The sequence below is a fragment of the Labeo rohita genome, chromosome 22 (genome assembly GCF_022985175.1).
Source record: "Labeo rohita strain BAU-BD-2019 chromosome 22, IGBB_LRoh.1.0, whole genome shotgun sequence".
Lineage (NCBI taxonomy): Eukaryota > Metazoa > Chordata > Actinopteri > Cypriniformes > Cyprinidae > Labeo > Labeo rohita.
Window position 1 is genome coordinate 55,809,571 of NC_066890.1, and position 16,585 is coordinate 55,826,155.

The window sequence follows — 16,585 nt, forward strand, 5'->3', positions numbered from 1 at the left end:
AAATTTGAAGTTGATATGAAAAAAATTGAGGTTCCTGTGAAAGTTTGTTTAGCCCTTTAACTTTCACCAATTTTTTGAGCTGAGACTTTAAAATTATTATTACATTATTATAACTTCAAATGAGTGTAATTCTGGAATGCTTTGGAATATAAGCTTAATTCTGGTCTTGTTTTGTAGACAACACTTTGAGGTTTATAGTATGTGTGTCTGCAGTTTAATAAATTGAATTTAAAAAAGTTATAACATTTTAAGTTTATTATAATGAAAAACTACTATATAAAAAAAAAAAAAAAAAAAAAAACTTTTTATGAAAAAATGTATAATCCAAAGGAGGTTTTACTCCAAAACTACTAGAAAATTAAAAGCATAAGTCTGAACTAATTGTGTACTAAATTTGGAATTGATATCACAAACCTTGTAGATTCTGTGAGAGGTTTTGCTGCTCAACCAACAAAGGCCACTTGATCACTTTTCTGTATTGGTGATTTCTATGCTTCGTTGGTTACACTTCACCACTTGATCTCCCAACACCACAACACACAACATGATTTTTTTTTTTTTTTTTAATTCAAAACATTGTACACAGAATAGATTTTTTAAAAATCATAAACACGGTATAAATTGTCTTTGATATAGGAATAAAACAAAACAAATAAACAATTTAGTATATGCAGTGGTTATATATCTTTTTAAATGCTAAACTTGTTATGCAGCTATTTAAAATTATTTACCAATATTTACAGCTATTTACAATTATTTATAACTAATACATGCTAAGCACTACAAGTGGGCTAAGCAGAACTAAGCACTTTCACCACAATGCCAGCCACTGAAACAGTCTCTCTTAGGGAGGAAGCAAAGAGGCAGGTCACACCCACAGCAGATCACAGGGGTTTTCTGGTGGCACATTTTGCATCTTCGTCTGTATTTACTAGAAGGTGTGATGTGTTTGGGTGTGTGTCCTGCTGAATTGTGGGAAGCAGGAGGAGCAGGAGGAGCAGGAGGAGCAGGAGGAGCAGGAGGAGGCATCCAATCAGCGAGCTCCTGAATTAGAGCTTCCCGGAATTCCCTCTGTGTCTTTGCCCTCTTGTTTTGCGTTGCAGCCAGCTGCTGGTGGATTATGTATGCGTTGACAACTGCAATGTCCACGAAGTGAAAGAAAATGGTGCGGTACCACTTTCTAGTTTTCCTGGCTGCTGAATAGAACCCAATGAGGGCATCCGACGTATCCACTCCTCTCATACTCCTGTGTAGAAAGAAAACATAAGTCAATATATACAATATTACAACTGCAAAAATTTCTTTTGGGATGACCCACTGAAAAAAAAAAAAATTCTACTCACTTGTTGTAGTCTGACACTACTGTAGGAATGGGAATGGTCATTGTGGTCCATTGTCCATCACCTGTCTTCACCCTCCTCTGGACAGTCTGACCTCCATTTGCGGAATGGAATGAGGAGCACATCAGTACTTCTCTTGTGTCCTTCCACTTGATGAAGAGAAGCTGATTGTCCCTTTTCCACCTTATGCTTCCTCGAGGTGCATTTTTGGGCAGCCTATTTAGGGTGGTTTGAGGAAAGCCCACCCTGTTGCTCCTGATGGTCCCACAAGCCCAGATGTTTTTCTTGAGGAGTTCCCGGAAGAGCAAGGGGCTGGTGTAGAAGTTGTCTACGTATAATTTGTAGCCAGACCCCAAGACCTTTTCATCCACCAGAGCCATGACTGATTCGTAGCTCAGACCCTTGTTTTGTGGATTCTGAGCTACTGGTGATTTTTCTTCGTAAATGAAGAAATCCCATGTATAGGCATTTTGGGAGTCTGCAAGGACAAAAAGCTTGTACCCCCACTTTGTTGGTTTGTCCTTCATGTACTGCTTCAAACTAATCCTTGCCTTTGATGCCACCATCCTTTCATCAATGACAATGTTCTGGTGTGGTTGGTAGAAGCTTTTGCATCCTTCACGAATTTGGTTGTACAGGGGTTTCAATTTGCACAAACGGTCAAAGGCAGGGGTTCCTTTCTTTTTTTCATTCTCAACATCCACCTTGGGATCACTAAGGTGAAGTGCTGAGGAGATGGCAAGAAATTTCCTACAGGACATGACAGAAGATGGAAATCTAATGCCATACAGTCTTGACCCTTTCCAGTAATCTGTCACTGCTGGCAACTTCACCACACCCATATAGAGGGTAATTGACAAAAAGGAGAAAAAGTCCTTCAAGGACATGTCCTGCCGCAACCTTCTTGCTGTCTCCACATGCCCAGCAGCGTATGTGTTGGAATTTTGGATGATGGTCTCACAAACGGATGTTGAAAAAAACAGCTGGAACAACTCCAAAGGACTATATGAATCTGTTTGAATAATTTGAGGTCCAGGTGTCCGAGCAGGCCTGAATTTTGTCTCTGGTGGTGGAATATCAGCCTCTTCTGGTGTGTGCCATCGACCAGCAGAGCCAGAGGAAGATCTTCCTTCCTGTCTTCCTCTGCCTTGCCCTGTACTTCTCCCTCTCCCATTGCTTATTTCTCTTCCTCTCCCACTGTTTCTGCTTCGCCCTCTTCCTCCCAGTCCTTCACTGCTTCTCCTCCTTCCTCTCCCTCTGTCACTGCTTCTTCCTCTTTCTCTCCCTCGCCCTGTTCCTCTCACTCCATCACTGTTTTTCCCTCTTCCTCTCAGTACTTCACTGCTTCTCCTCTTTCCTCTCCATCTGTCACTGCTTCTTCCTCTTTCTCTCCCTCTTCCTCTGTCTTTACTGGCAGCAGCTGATGGTGATGCCTCAGAGGTTGATGGTTGGCATAGTTCATCAGGTTGCCAGTCCTCATCAAAAGTGTCATCAGAATGCCTATAGCAATAATATATAAAATGTAAATATATATGCACACACATAAAAACAAATGTATACTAATATAGGAAAGTGTTTCATGAGAATTACATACCACAATCATACCCAATCATATAGATAGACAGACAGACAGAAAGACGATAGATAGATAGATAGATAGATAGATAGATAGATAGATAGATAGATAGATAGATAACATAATTACATAACACATTTTCAGACTGCTCTCAAAGGAGTATAATGAGTATAAACTTACCAATCTGATGCATCCACTTCTGGAAAAAGCAGTTCTGGCTCCTCATCAGTAGAATCTCCACCCTGCTCTTCATCACTAGTTTTACAAAGTTCATCTACAACTTCTAAAAGTGTATAAAATTTTCTTTTTGTCCTTTGTTGATCCATGTCACAAATCAAGTGACAGTGTGAGAAAAATGGCTGCTGCTAGTGCTTGTAAGCAAGTTTGAATGCATGTTTACAGACTTTCAGCAACCGTTTTCAAACTGCAGGTAAACACGTGGTAGCAACGGCAGGCAATTAGCCTTTGATTGGATAATGGTTGTGTAAATATCCATTTTCAAAGAGGCCATTGGCCTGCTGAGTTGCTGAGATCTCACAACCGTTAGATACGGGTCTGGCTGCTCTGGCTGGTTATTGAAACTTATTTGAATGACTTGCCTGATCATTGTTGGACAAAGTTATGAAGGCAGATTCTTTCTGATCAGAATACTTTACCAAAATCTAGTGTGTTGTTACAAATAACCTCCTAAAAAAAGTGGATTTCATAAATGATCCTGTATCAAATGAAAACACGCTATCTCAACCATAAATAAATGTCCACATTCAATTATATTTTCAATATATTTGTACAGATACTAAAATAAATTGCTGTATAATTAATCTTTAGCCTAAAAACAGACTTTTCATGACTGTGAGTGGGTGTATTGACTTTTATAGTAAAGGCCACAACTCCTGGCATACTTATGATTTTTTGCTGCAAACCCTTGTCGCAAATAAGTCCATTTCTGTCAGTACATAAAATATTCTGCAAAATGGTTGGTAAATCTGAAAACTTCAATCCGAGAGCTTTCCAACGATATATAGTTTGTCAAGATTAGTGTTGGTTTAGACTAAGATATTGTTGTTTGAAATATGTAATGCCAAACGTCCCACCTGTGGGACGGTGACAGTTAAAGGGTTAAGGCCTCTGTTGGTTTAGAAAGTCTGGAATCAGTCTGTAACCTTTAACAGTAGAAAAGACACGAAGTTACTCTTTACATTCATTACCTTTAACAAGAATATTAAATTACAGAAATTCTGCTATAGACACCGTCAGTGGCTTCATATTTTTATATTTGACTCATTATAACAGGCTCACTAAGAAAGAGACTTGAATCCAAAATAGGTCTTGCAATGATATCTGTGAATTTGCATAAACGACATCAGCAGAAGCATTGTTTTTCCAAAATGAAAATAAACAAAGCTGTAAAAATCCATTCGTAACTTACCAATCAGACAACACAAACAGAACAAAACAAGCGTGTGAAACATTTTCTTTAGTTGTGCAGCAAAAAAAAAAAAAAAAAAACTTCTTCAGTTGTTCAGTGACAGTGATCTAACAAGACTACCTGCTGAATCCTCCCCTGTCAGTTTGACCACCCTACTAGTTCACACACACTCTAAATGCATGTTATAATTGTGTGTGTGTGTGTGTGTGTGTGCGTACATATATCCTGTATATATATATATATATATATATATATATATGAAGAGTTCAGATGCAAAACCCTCTAAAAGCCACTTCGGTCAAAAATGAGATAATGATACTGATTGAATGCTCTTGACACATAGGCCTGGTTTGCATCCATTAAATACTTCAAATTTGCTAAATCCCAGCCTCAGCCCAATCAGAAGTACAGGTGCTTAGGTAGAAACCTATACATAGCATCACCTTAGAAATATAAAGTTCTATCTGCATTCTGAGCATATATATATATTTTGCGTTCCATGGTTCTCTCATGTCAGATAGAACCTTTTAATTGTAAAGTGATGATAAAAGGCCCAAAATGTACACAGCTTACAAAACAAACATCACATAATGTAGAAAAAGTTGTCACCGAATAAGAATATGTGAATAACTCAATTTTGACAAAAATGTCAAATATTTATATACATTTATATACATTTTTGAATTTATGAAAACGTAGGAGATTGGAAAACAAAATTAGTCATCCTAAATGTAATGATAAATCTTACAGATTTTAAAATGGTTTTATAGTCATTACATTTTTGTAATTGGTAAAGGATACCCGCTGTCCCTCATTGGTGGTCTTGAATGTGACACGAGCATCTCAACATCTGAGTCAAACTGAAACTTGCAGCAGTCTAATTTTCTTCAACAATCTGGTTTGATCTGTTTGGTGGACAAGCAGCTTCTGCAAGACAACGACCATTTGTTTGATGTGTGTTCAGTTTGTAGGTGAAGAGTTTCTTCCTGTCCTGCTGTCATGAACCTGACTTCCCTCCTACACAACAGCTTTACAGTCAAATAAATTTAATTCTTAAAAGAAAAAAAAAAAATGCTTGTTCATCAAGGATTTAATAAAAATCTTTCATGTTTTTTTTTTTCCTAATTTATCTTTTTTAGCATTGGTCTAGCTTACAATAAAAACACAGTATTGTCTTATCATTAATCACTGTAAAAGTATAGTGTTTTTGTAAAAATGTTAGTAGTTTGGTAGAGATGTGTAATATAGTGGTTGGTTACTTTAGTGCTGTGACAGATGAATTGCACTGCAAGAGAATGTTAAAATGTTTTGGTTAAAAAACATTTTTTTTATTATTATTTTTTTTTTTTTTCTAAGAGGGAACGATGTGATCATACAAAGTTTTGTTTAGCTAGCATATGCAATGTTTTTCAAAAAAAAAAAAAAAAAAAAGAGTTATATGTCGTACTTTCCTGTCAACCTATTTGCTTACCTCTGCGCAGCCAATAGCGACGTTTTGGGGCGTGGCTACTGACTGTACCTTGTGATTGTACTGTTTATAAGTCATGTTTGCTTTTCACCCCAACGGACCAGTCCTGTTTGTTGTTTTTTTTTTTTTTTTTTTTTTTTTTTTTTTTCGGGCAATCGGTGTGGGAGGGAAGTCAAAAACTATTGATGTATTTGTTCACACTTTATTTTAAGGTCCAATTTCCGCTATAACAAACCATCAAAGGCTTTTGCCTTAAAAAAAAATAATGGTTTCTTTTTTTTTTATTATTATTAATAGTTAGTAAGGTAGTTGTTAAGTTCAGGTATTGGGTAGGATTAGGGATGTAGAATGTGATCATGCAGAGTAGGTGCTTTAGGCTACTAATAAACAGCCAATATGTTAATAATAGGCATGCTAATAAGTAAATAGTTAATAGTGAAAACTGTTCCCTGTACTGAAGTGTTACCATTTTTTTTTAACATAAAATATTCTGACTTTTTTTCTTCATGCAGCAGCTCTTCCCACAAACACGTCATCGTTGTTTACATTCGTCCAGTGGGGTTGTCAGCATAGAAACAGTTTTCACCGAATTTTCAATAGTCCTTTAACAAAAAAAGTGATGACGTTTTTTATTTTCGTCCCAGTATGGGTTTTACAGCTTGGTAAGTCATGCATTTGTTCAGTGGTGAATGCATTTTAGCCTACTAGCTCTGTTCATTTAACACTATTCACTGTGTTGTGCTGTCAAGTGTTGTGCTGTCACAGACGCTGAGAATTTGAGATGGTATTAGTGTTGTGCGACGAATCGCGTTTTGGTTTCGATTTGCTACGATTATAAAAACACGAAAAACTAATCTTTCGCCCTTCCTAGAAAGCAATAACGTGCAAATCAGTCAAATCGTGTAGGCTAAAGTAACGTACGTGGTTGTTATTAAGAGTTTTTTTAAAAGCATATTAAACTGCGGAAGAGATTCTTGCGCGCTTTGTCTGCACTATTTTGTTTTCGAGGGCGCGCCTAACGGTCAAACGCAAACATGAAATTAAAAATGCCGGAACTGACATTCACGTAAACACAGCTAGTGAAAGCAAGCAGTTGATGTAACTTTTCTCTATTCAAAATATATTGTCCCAGCTTGTTTTGCAAAGATAACCATGCATTGGCAGTGTTAGGCAGTAGCGTTGCTACAAGTAGTGACGCTACTACCTTAACTACATTTCTCAGTAGATAGCGTCGCTGTTTTCTGAATCAAATAGCTTTTCAGTAGCTAAGCTCTTATTTTGATCAAGTAGCGCGGTAGCCTCAACAAAAGCTAAAAGCTATATATTTTTCTATACTTTAAGCTCAAATCGGAAATATAACTGCTACGGATCACTGATCCTGGGTCAGTAAGCGACGTCACCGCCACTAAACCTCGTGACGCAATTGGCTCATTAAACTGTCAGTCAAACCGTGTTAATCGTCCCGCCTCTCTCGTGAATGAAGTGCGGCGCGCAGTTTGAAGCATCTCAGCGTGTTTGCAGACTTAAGGTAAATAAAGAAGTGTTGATTGAAAAAGTACATGTTTTCTGTATTTATAATACAGCACTGTATTTATAAAGGCTAATGTTTTTTTTTTTTTTTTTTTTTTTGCATTCGAGGAGATGAGAAAAGTGTGTCTTAGTCTAGCATTTGTTGTCGAGACAACCAAATTGCTTATGTGAAGCGCTGAATCTTTATATTTTAGCTAAATGTCAGAAAGAAAAACTGAGCGCCCACGTAGCAACAGAAAACTGTATAATCTGCAATGCAAACGCGTGAATGCAATGCACTTACTCCCTCTATTGTAGCGGTATTGAGAAAAAAAACTTAGTACTTGAACTAGTGGTGGGCGCCTTGATTTTAGTCTTTGAAGCAGGCTAGTGCTCTGGGAAGATCTCAAACTCAGAAGAACGAGATGGGGAGTGGGTGGGTGTGGGCTGTCAAATTCATGGCGAAAGGCAAAATGTTTCGGTTCTTAGCAAAAAAAAACAAAAAACGATCAGGTTCCATAGCGAAATAAGAATTAAACAGTGTTCTAGTCTAAACGAATTATAATAATCTGTGCTAATATTCTTTTATTCTAATATGCCTTTACTATGACCAAAATGCCGGAATATGCTATTCAGCTGTTTGACCGCGCACTATCACTGCAGCCTGTTCATTTGAAAAATAAAAACACAGTCACCCAAAAGTTACACTAGTCAATTTAAACAGTGTGTGTTACGTGCAGTTCAGCGTGAACACCGGTCCCGTGGCACATTTTTGCTCATCATGATATTTTCAGTCGACGTGCATTAAGTACAAAGCTTACCCAATGCATAATATTTTCGCTTCAAATACATTGCAGATATGGAAACATTTGTATTTGTGGCCAGAGAGGTAGTCTACATAAGCCCAACTTTACTTTCAGTTTCGCTTTAAATTTGTTTTGGATTGCTTAGGCAAATGTATGTATTTATTTATTTATTTATTTATTTATTTATCTATCCATCCATCCATCCATCCATCCATCCATCCTCGTTCGGTTCTGAATACGGTTAAAGGATTTGTTGTGGAGTGAGGGAAATAATGTCGGAACATTATAACATTACGCTGTAGGCCTGTTAATTTCAGAATGTAATAAAATGTGACTTATAGGCCTAGCCGCCATGACCTGTCGGGTTTATTTTTTCCTCTCAAAGACGTACAATTTATGTTAGCATGTTTTTTAAAAAAAACTTAGGCAAACGAAAATAGCCGCTTGATTCGGTTAAATATTCTTACTGTCAGTTAACACATTTACAGTAGAGTTTAGCTTTGCTTCCCAGATAGTAACAGGGTCTGGGCCAAATCTGGCTTACATTTGGCACTTGTTTTTTATTCACAGTCTTGTATTCATGAAATCAATTACTATTTTTAAAAATGGCAGTAAAGTGCTGTTTTTGTGCTATCTGTCATATTTCAGTAGCTATATACAGCAAAACTACAGCACTTCCATTAGGCAAAGAATTCAACCCCCTCACTTTTATGCACTTTTATGCACTTTTATGCCTGTATGACTGACAATTTAATTGATCACTGAGAGAGCATTGACTTGGTATGATGTTGGTTCAATAGAAAAATGAAAATGTAAAAAATAGCTTAGATGTAGTAAACTACTTTTGCCATGTTGCTGTAGCTTAGCTTGCTACATTACCCAAGGCTGTAGCTTTAGTGTAGTTAAGCTTCATTTAATGAAGAGTAACTGTTAGCTTAGCTCACTACATTTTCCAAGTAGCTTGCCCAACACTGTGCATTGGTTAATTTCCTCAAAACTGCAAACACCGTATCTCTGTGGACTACTGATAACTAATGGCTAATGACTATGGCTTCTGGGGTATTGAAACTTTCTTCCTGGATCCTCCTCAGCACTTTGTACATAGTATATTGTTGTGTACTATAGTAGTGCATTGTCTGTTTGCAATGCAAGGAAATGTATTCATTTGTCTTGAAACTGACACTTTGTGATCTTATTTCTCATAGAATGATAGAAAATTGTCTCACACAACACATTACATGCACGTTATTTATAATGAACTGTTTATTTGTTCTCCAGGTGCATCAGGCATTAATGCAGACAGTGTTTCATTGTTTGTGATGGAGAGAGATTCAGTCACTCTACACACTGATGTTAGAACAAACCAGCAAGAAAAGATTAAATGGTTTTTCAATGACATTCGCATTGCTCAAATCAGTGACTATCTCAGTAAGACCTGTACAGACGTCCAGTGTAATGAAGGCACAGAGAGATTCAGAGACAGACTGAAGCTAGATAATCAGACTGGATCTCTGACTATCACAAACATCACAAACACAGACTTTGGACTTTATAAACTACAGATCATCAGCAGCAGCAGCATGAGTGAAAAGATCTTTAGTGTCATTGTCCAGGGTGAGTCGTTTAATAAATGTTTAAAGACTCTGGTTGTACATATTTATTATCACAACAGTGACTCAGCTTGGTTTCAGTTTCTGTTTCAGGGACTTGTTTTGTTTTCCTATTGATATATTTTATTTATCTTTCTATTGTTCTAGTTTCCAGTTAGTTGTCGTCATGACTTATGGTCCTTACCTGCATGTGTCCTGTCTGGTTCATTGGTTTCTTGTGTATAAATGTCATCAGTTTCTTTCAGTTCAGAGCCTGGTATTGTCTTGCTGTGCAAAGCTGTTATGTTTTCCTTTCTTAGTTCTTGTTACTATCTCTGCTTTGAAAATAAACAATTACTGCTGCAAATAGACTCCCATTTCCTTCCCTGCTTTGCCATAACATTTAGAGCTGTGTACAGTTGAGTAGCCTACACAGTTAAAGAGAACTACTTTTCTTTAAGAATTATTGTTATTTTGTGTAGATATATATTTATGTGGCCACAGGAAAATAACACACAGGACCAACAAATAGAGATGGAGTCTGTATTTATTCCTTATAATTTGTTAGGAGGTTCTGTTTATTTTGTTTTTAAACCCCTGGGGCTGAAAACCCAAAACAACAATATTATTTAGTACAATTTGCTGTCGTTTCTTGTGTGCAATAAATCAGATTAACGCAGATAGTAAACCACTAGTGTTAATAATAATAATACGGTAGTGGCACTCTAAACAAAAAGAAAACACAACATCTTAGAACTGCACAAATAGTTAGAAACCAAAATTATTCTCAAAACACATCTGAAATAACTGCAGATTTTAAATTTTACTCACTTTTCTTCTTGTTTCTTAGTATACTGTAATATATCAGTTCTTCTATGTAAACAGCCTCGTCGGTACATGCAGTGCGCTAGCTCAGCCACACTCTTGCACATCAAAGCAATCCTGCATCAACATCCAACTGCTGAATGATATTAGGTTACACTTAAACACACCACGATCGCACACACATGCAGCATCATTCCTAACTTGCGTGCTCGCTCGTACGCTTACGCATAAGCGATGACGTCACCTGCGGTTTTCTTAAAGAACCTTTTACTTCTTTTGTCTGCACCTCTGTGATCATTACCTTTGTAATAAGTTTATTCCCTCTTAACCATCACCCGGTTACATTTATACATTCATTATATTTATTTGAATTATTTATTTTGCCATGCTGAATAAGCGGAATGTGGTTAGTTCACAGCAAATTTGAAAATTTTGTGCGACTGCCACTAGGGGGCGAAATGCGACAATCATATGCGAACGTCGGAGATAATGAAAAAGGTGGCTTGAAAACTGATTCACAAATATATCTGTTTTCCTAAAAAATATATTGAATAGTGCATCTTATGCATTCTAATTTCATATTTACGTATGTTAGTTTATCTGTTCTTGAGGAATTTTCCATATGTGTGGGCCCATTATTAATTTTTAATCCAGCAGAGATAAAATTAATATCTCATTCGTGTATTTTCTGTATTTTTTTTTTTTTTTTTTTTTTTTTTTTTTTTTACAGATCAGTAGTTTAATGTTGTTACTGCGAAAAATAGCAGATGTTTATTTGTGTTTCAGATGTCCCTGGTGCAGAGATGGATAAAATGAAGTCAGTAAAGGAAGGAGAATCTGTCACTTTAGATCCTGGTGTAATAACAAACCCAAATGATTTGATAATATGGTATTTTAATGACATTCGTATAGCTGAAATCGCTAGAGATCCCAGTAAGATCTGTACAGGTGATAAGTGTGACGATGCTGACGGGAGATTCAGAAACAGACTGAAGCTGGATCATCAGACTGGATCTCTGACCATCACAAACACCAGAATCACAGACTCTGGAGTTTATCATCTTGAGATCATCGCCAACAGCACCAGCATCCACCGTCAGCGCAGCATCAGAATTACCAGACTTGGTGGAGCTGGCTCTAGTGAGAATAATTCTGTCTATTCAGGCATAGAATAAGAGTGTTTTGTTTTCATTGTGGCTTGTCTGAAACTTGTGGCCTCACTGATCACTATCACAGTAACATGTAAATCAAATGACACGCGTTTGTGCTGAGGTCGAAAGTTATGTAGTTTGTTTTCTAAGAGCGCTGTAATGACATTTGTAGGCCATTAAACACCAGATGGCGCCATTTATCTGTTCACACAATATCATATAACTGATGATGATGGACAGGTGTAAGTATCAGTCTAATATATCTTAAAAAAAAAAAAAAAAAAAAAAAAAAACTGTTGGACTTTAGTAATTACTGTCTTTTTTTTCATTACAGATGGGATTGTGTATTTTCTTGCTATAGCCGGAGTATGTGTTGGTGTTCTGCTAGTGGTAGCAGGTGTATCAGGTGAAAATTTCAGGCAGTGTGTCTTCTGTGTATGCATGTGTGATGTGGTTTCATTCAGTCATCATTACAAAAATACCAATGTAATTGACTATTTAAGACAGCAGTGCCATTTTATATGTGCAAGTTGTTTAGCGGAGATGACTGGATTTTTAACCGCAACATTTTAAACATTTAAAATCTTTTATATATACATCCAAATTCTTCATGAATAGTTTGTGATTATTTTATTCACAAAGCATTGGACAATGCATTCAAACATCAGGATAACAATGTGATTCAGTTTATCAGATTTATGAGACTGAAGAGTCTTTGTATTTGTGTGTAACTGAATCATCAGTGTTTGTTTTCTTATAGGAGAGTGGCGGAGAATACTTGCCAGTGTAAAGAGATTCTTCTGTCTCTCACCAAATAATCAAACAGCTGTCCTGTAATTCCACAGCGGACCAAACAGTGTCATTTACAGTACAATGTAAAAAAAAAAAAAAAAATATATATATATATATATATATATATACACTTTACAGTGGAAAGGCATATAGTCCTTTTTATGCTTTTAATATATATCAGTTATGCACTTTAAATTTAAAATGTATGTTTTGTTCTGTAAACATTTTTCTGTATCTGTACAGCAGAATACACTGTTTTTTCTACAATGTACAATGCTGTCTTAATGTGAAATATGACTTGTAATGTGTTTGTATATTTTCAAAATGGATCAAAGTGCAATTAACTACACCTAGTATATGCTAAATGTGCATTTATGATTTCATGCTATGTAGCATACTGTTTGTAATAATTTTCATATTAAAGGGGGCATTGGATGCCTATTTTCCACAACTTGGTATGATTCTTTAGGGACTTAATGAAATGTTTAAAATTCCAAACAATTTCCATTGTTGTAAAACAACACAGAAATAATACTTTAAACACCAGCCGCGTGGAAGCCAGATGCTTGCTTTTCTGTGTTGACGCCTTGGGGGGAAAAAAAAAAAAAAAGGTTCAAAAACCAATAAGATACATTCGAAATGAGGAAAGCGAGTATATGTACGTGTTTGACCGTCCAGTTACAGGTTATCCTGCTCATTAGCTTATTGTGTCAAATTGCTATATTGTGTGGACTGAGCTTGATGCATAACCGTGCAAGGAATATTATGGACAATGGACAATGGGTTTGCGCTGTTTGCAAGCTATGAACTTCACATTTGTATGTCATGAATCGAAAGGAAAGCTCACAGGAAGCTAAATGGCAAAACTGTTTATTGAGGCACAATAAAGGACACTGTTAGCATTTTAAACATTGTGTGCATGGCTTTAATTTGCACGCGTTTAATTAATTGCTCACTTTTACCACCAACATTGGCGGCCTTTTGGAAAGCTGTGATAGTGAGTTTCACATTAGCAGCAGTGGAAATTTTTTTTTAACCACATACTGTTTACACCTCACATGCACTTCCACATACACATCAACCGCAAATGTTAAGTTATAGGCGTTATGCCCATGACGTGACGTTATACTCAGAAGTTGTGCTCTGCATTTATCCTAACATTTATCATGCCATGCTGTTCAAAAGACAGATCGAACAACATATATGTGTATATTTAAGGGAACAATACCATAGGCTTTCAAACTGAACTGGCACTCCCACTGGGAATGTTATGAACCATATAATGTATGTACATTATACAACTGTTGTGTCATGTCAGCATTTGTGGACTCTCAACCATCCCAAACTTTGGAAGCTGTTCAGGACTTCTAAAGATCAGAGACCACATACTAAATCCAAATGGCAAATGAAAGGGACGCATATACTTTGTAAAAAGAAAGTTTCATTTTCTTATGCAGATAGGTGCATACTCCACATGATTTTCCTCTGTAGCTCTCTGTAAAAAAATATCACAGGAGATAACAAACAAAACAAAACAAAACAAAACAACAACAACAACAACAACAACAACAACAAATTTCTGTAACAGATGAATTTAATTAAATATAAAAGATTCAGAAAATGCATAAACACCAACAGAAGTGTGATTTATCAGGCTTACTACTCATTTCATATGACAGTAATAGCCATATACTGTACTATTGCACTGTAAAATGAATGAAAATGAATATTTCATATATTATTTTTGCTTTACACTACAGTAGGAAAAGTAGGCTACAATACTTATTTACCTCTACACTTGAAAGGGATTTTGAATTTGTAACCCATTTACCCATTTAAACCACTAGCTGTCAGCAATTCATACTGTTTTAAGCTTTTATTTTGACGAAAATGGCACTAGAGCTTTTATTTTGACGACAAACTCCGGCGTCAGTGAAAACGCCCAGTAAAAAAATAGACTTGAAGAAAATAAGCCATATTGTGCTTTTGGTTTTAATTCATTTGACAGATACTATGCCAAAGCATAATGTCCCAAACACTTTCAACTTTAAAGACCTTTTATGTTAGAATAAGAAGTTTGAGTACACTTTTTTTTTCCGGAACACCTGTCGTTTCATATCGTCATGTGACCACGATAATATCGAGACAGTTTTGCTATCGCGATAACATGATATTGACAACACCGTTACATCCCTATTACAATTAAACTACGCAACCAATTACAGCAATATAATAAAAACAAATCTGTCTTTATTAATATTTGCATCATAAATCACAATAACACAAAATAATTAACTTACCAATTTACATTCATTTCGTTTGTAGAATGTCGGATCAGCATAAATGATCTCTTCATCACCAGTCTGAACTGTTTCACTATCAACAACAACAACTGTAATACAACAAAAATGCGTTGACATTTGTTAAAACTAAAATGCAACTATTTTAATGGCACCATCTAGTGTCATACAGATACACAAACTATATATTGTAATGTAAATAATTCACAAAAATGGTCAAATCCAAAAACGCTACAGTTATTTAAAGTTATTTCTTGCCTTCTTGATCAGTTTTTCTTTTTCTCCTGCAGATGCAGACGATCCTGACTACAGCTAGAGATCCAACAAGTGCAGCAGAAATCAACACTATCAGAGAGACTGTGAGTGAAGTAAAGTGTCCATCCAATGCTGTAATAATAAAGAAGTGAATGCGTCAGTATGATCTACAACAAAATGCATAGATCACGTCATTAAATAAACACATATATCAGCGCTGCTCTACCTGCACATGTGTGATAGAGTTTGCTAATGTCCAGATGTGTGATCTGGTTTCTGATGGGATTGTTGATCACACAACTGTAGGTGTTTTTATCCTGATATTCCACCTCCAGAGGTAGAGAGAGACTGATGCTGAGATCAGACACACTGATGCTGGACAATAAACTGTTTCCTTTGTACCAGGAGAGACTCACATCACTCACATTCACCACTGAACACAACAATGAACAATTCTGCTGTGATGAAGATGAACATTGTGAAGAGTTACTGCTGATGACAGGAACAGACAGACGAGCTGGACATGAGAGAATTAAGAGATATAAATAAATGAAGAGTTCCAGTGCAAAAGCCTCTAAAAGTCACCTTGGTCAAAATTGAGATAATGATACTGAGTGAATGCTCTCCACACATAGTATGTGTTCATCAAGTACTTTCACTTCAAATGCGCCAAATCCCAGCCTCAACCTGTTCAGAAGTACCAGTACTTACATAGAAACCTATACAAAGTAGCCAGAAAAAATGCTAATTTTAAAGAAACATGTCAGACGTAATTATAGGTTTTTGCATCTGAATTCTTCAAATGGTAAATGTTCAGTATGACAGTGAGTGTGTGTGATCTCACACCTGATGTTTTACATAATTTTATATGTCCAGTAAAATAAAATAAGATTATTTGTAGGACAAACAATCTCTACTCACCATAGACAGAAACATTGAATGTATTTGATTTTGTTTTCACTCCACTTATTTCTAGATAATAAAATCCATTATGTTCCATTGTGATGTTTGTGATGGTCAGAGATCCAGTTTGATTGTTCAGGTTCAGTCTGTGTCTGAATCTCTCATCAGGGAACATCAAATGTGGAGAAGATTTTAGCCTCTCTACGAATTTTAGCAATAAGAGACTTTTCATCTCTGAAATTCCACAGTATGTATTCATCCTCACATATTTCAGTAACATCAGAGTTTAGAGTGACAGAATCTCCCTCCATCACTGACACTGAATACATTTTATTTGTCTCAGCACCAAACACGTCTAAAAAAACAAAAAAAAAAACAAAAAAAAACATGAAAATATTTTGATACCAGTTTGTGTTCGTTTAGAAAGTCTGAAATTAAACTGCATCAAACAAACAAAATCTGAAAGTTCACATAAATTAACAGACAGATGAGCAACGTAAACCTGAGTTTGATCTGACTGAAGTGGGAAGAAAAGCAAATGCAAATCCCTAATTTAGTTGGGGTATTTGATATTCTGAAACAGAATAAATAAATAAATAAAACAGTAACAAAGCTCTTATAACTCACCAATCTGACACCTCC

General features: G+C 36.1%; 2 protein-coding genes and 1 long non-coding RNA gene across 3 annotated transcripts in view; 1 reads left to right on the top strand and 2 right to left on the bottom strand.

Moving 5' to 3' along the window:
• LOC127153319 (SLAM family member 5-like) overlaps positions 1 to 16,585 on the bottom strand; it is a gene marked incomplete at its 3' end in the record, with an annotated part of 44,541 nt that overhangs the window by 178 nt on the left and 27,778 nt on the right. The gene's annotated exons all lie outside the window — the stretch shown is intronic.
• LOC127153316 (uncharacterized) lies at positions 6,323 to 12,936 on the top strand. Its single transcript, XM_051094345.1, has 5 exons — positions 6,323 to 6,475; positions 9,407 to 9,742; positions 11,329 to 11,682; positions 12,028 to 12,099; positions 12,454 to 12,936. Exons 1-5 carry the CDS (start codon positions 6,433 to 6,435, stop codon positions 12,528 to 12,530), a joined length of 882 nt encoding a protein of 293 aa, XP_050950302.1. The 5' UTR covers positions 6,323 to 6,432; the 3' UTR covers positions 12,531 to 12,936.
• LOC127153322 (uncharacterized) lies at positions 13,344 to 14,861 on the bottom strand. The gene is made up of 2 exons (XR_007825252.1): positions 14,786 to 14,861; positions 13,344 to 13,980 (listed from the first exon to the last, which is right to left on the bottom strand). It is a non-coding gene; the product is annotated as an uncharacterized LOC127153322 (long non-coding RNA).

Coding starts and splice junctions, on each gene's coding strand:
- LOC127153316 (XM_051094345.1), top strand. CDS start 6,433: ATGACGTTTTTTATTTTCGTCCCAGTATGGGTTTTACAGCTTG. Junction 9,743..11,328: donor CTTTAGTGTCATTGTCCAGG/GTGAGTCGTTTA, acceptor TTTGTGTTTCAG/ATGTCCCTGGTGCAGAGATG. Junction 11,683..12,027: donor ACTTGGTGGAGCTGGCTCTA/GTGAGAATAATT, acceptor TTTTCATTACAG/ATGGGATTGTGTATTTTCTT.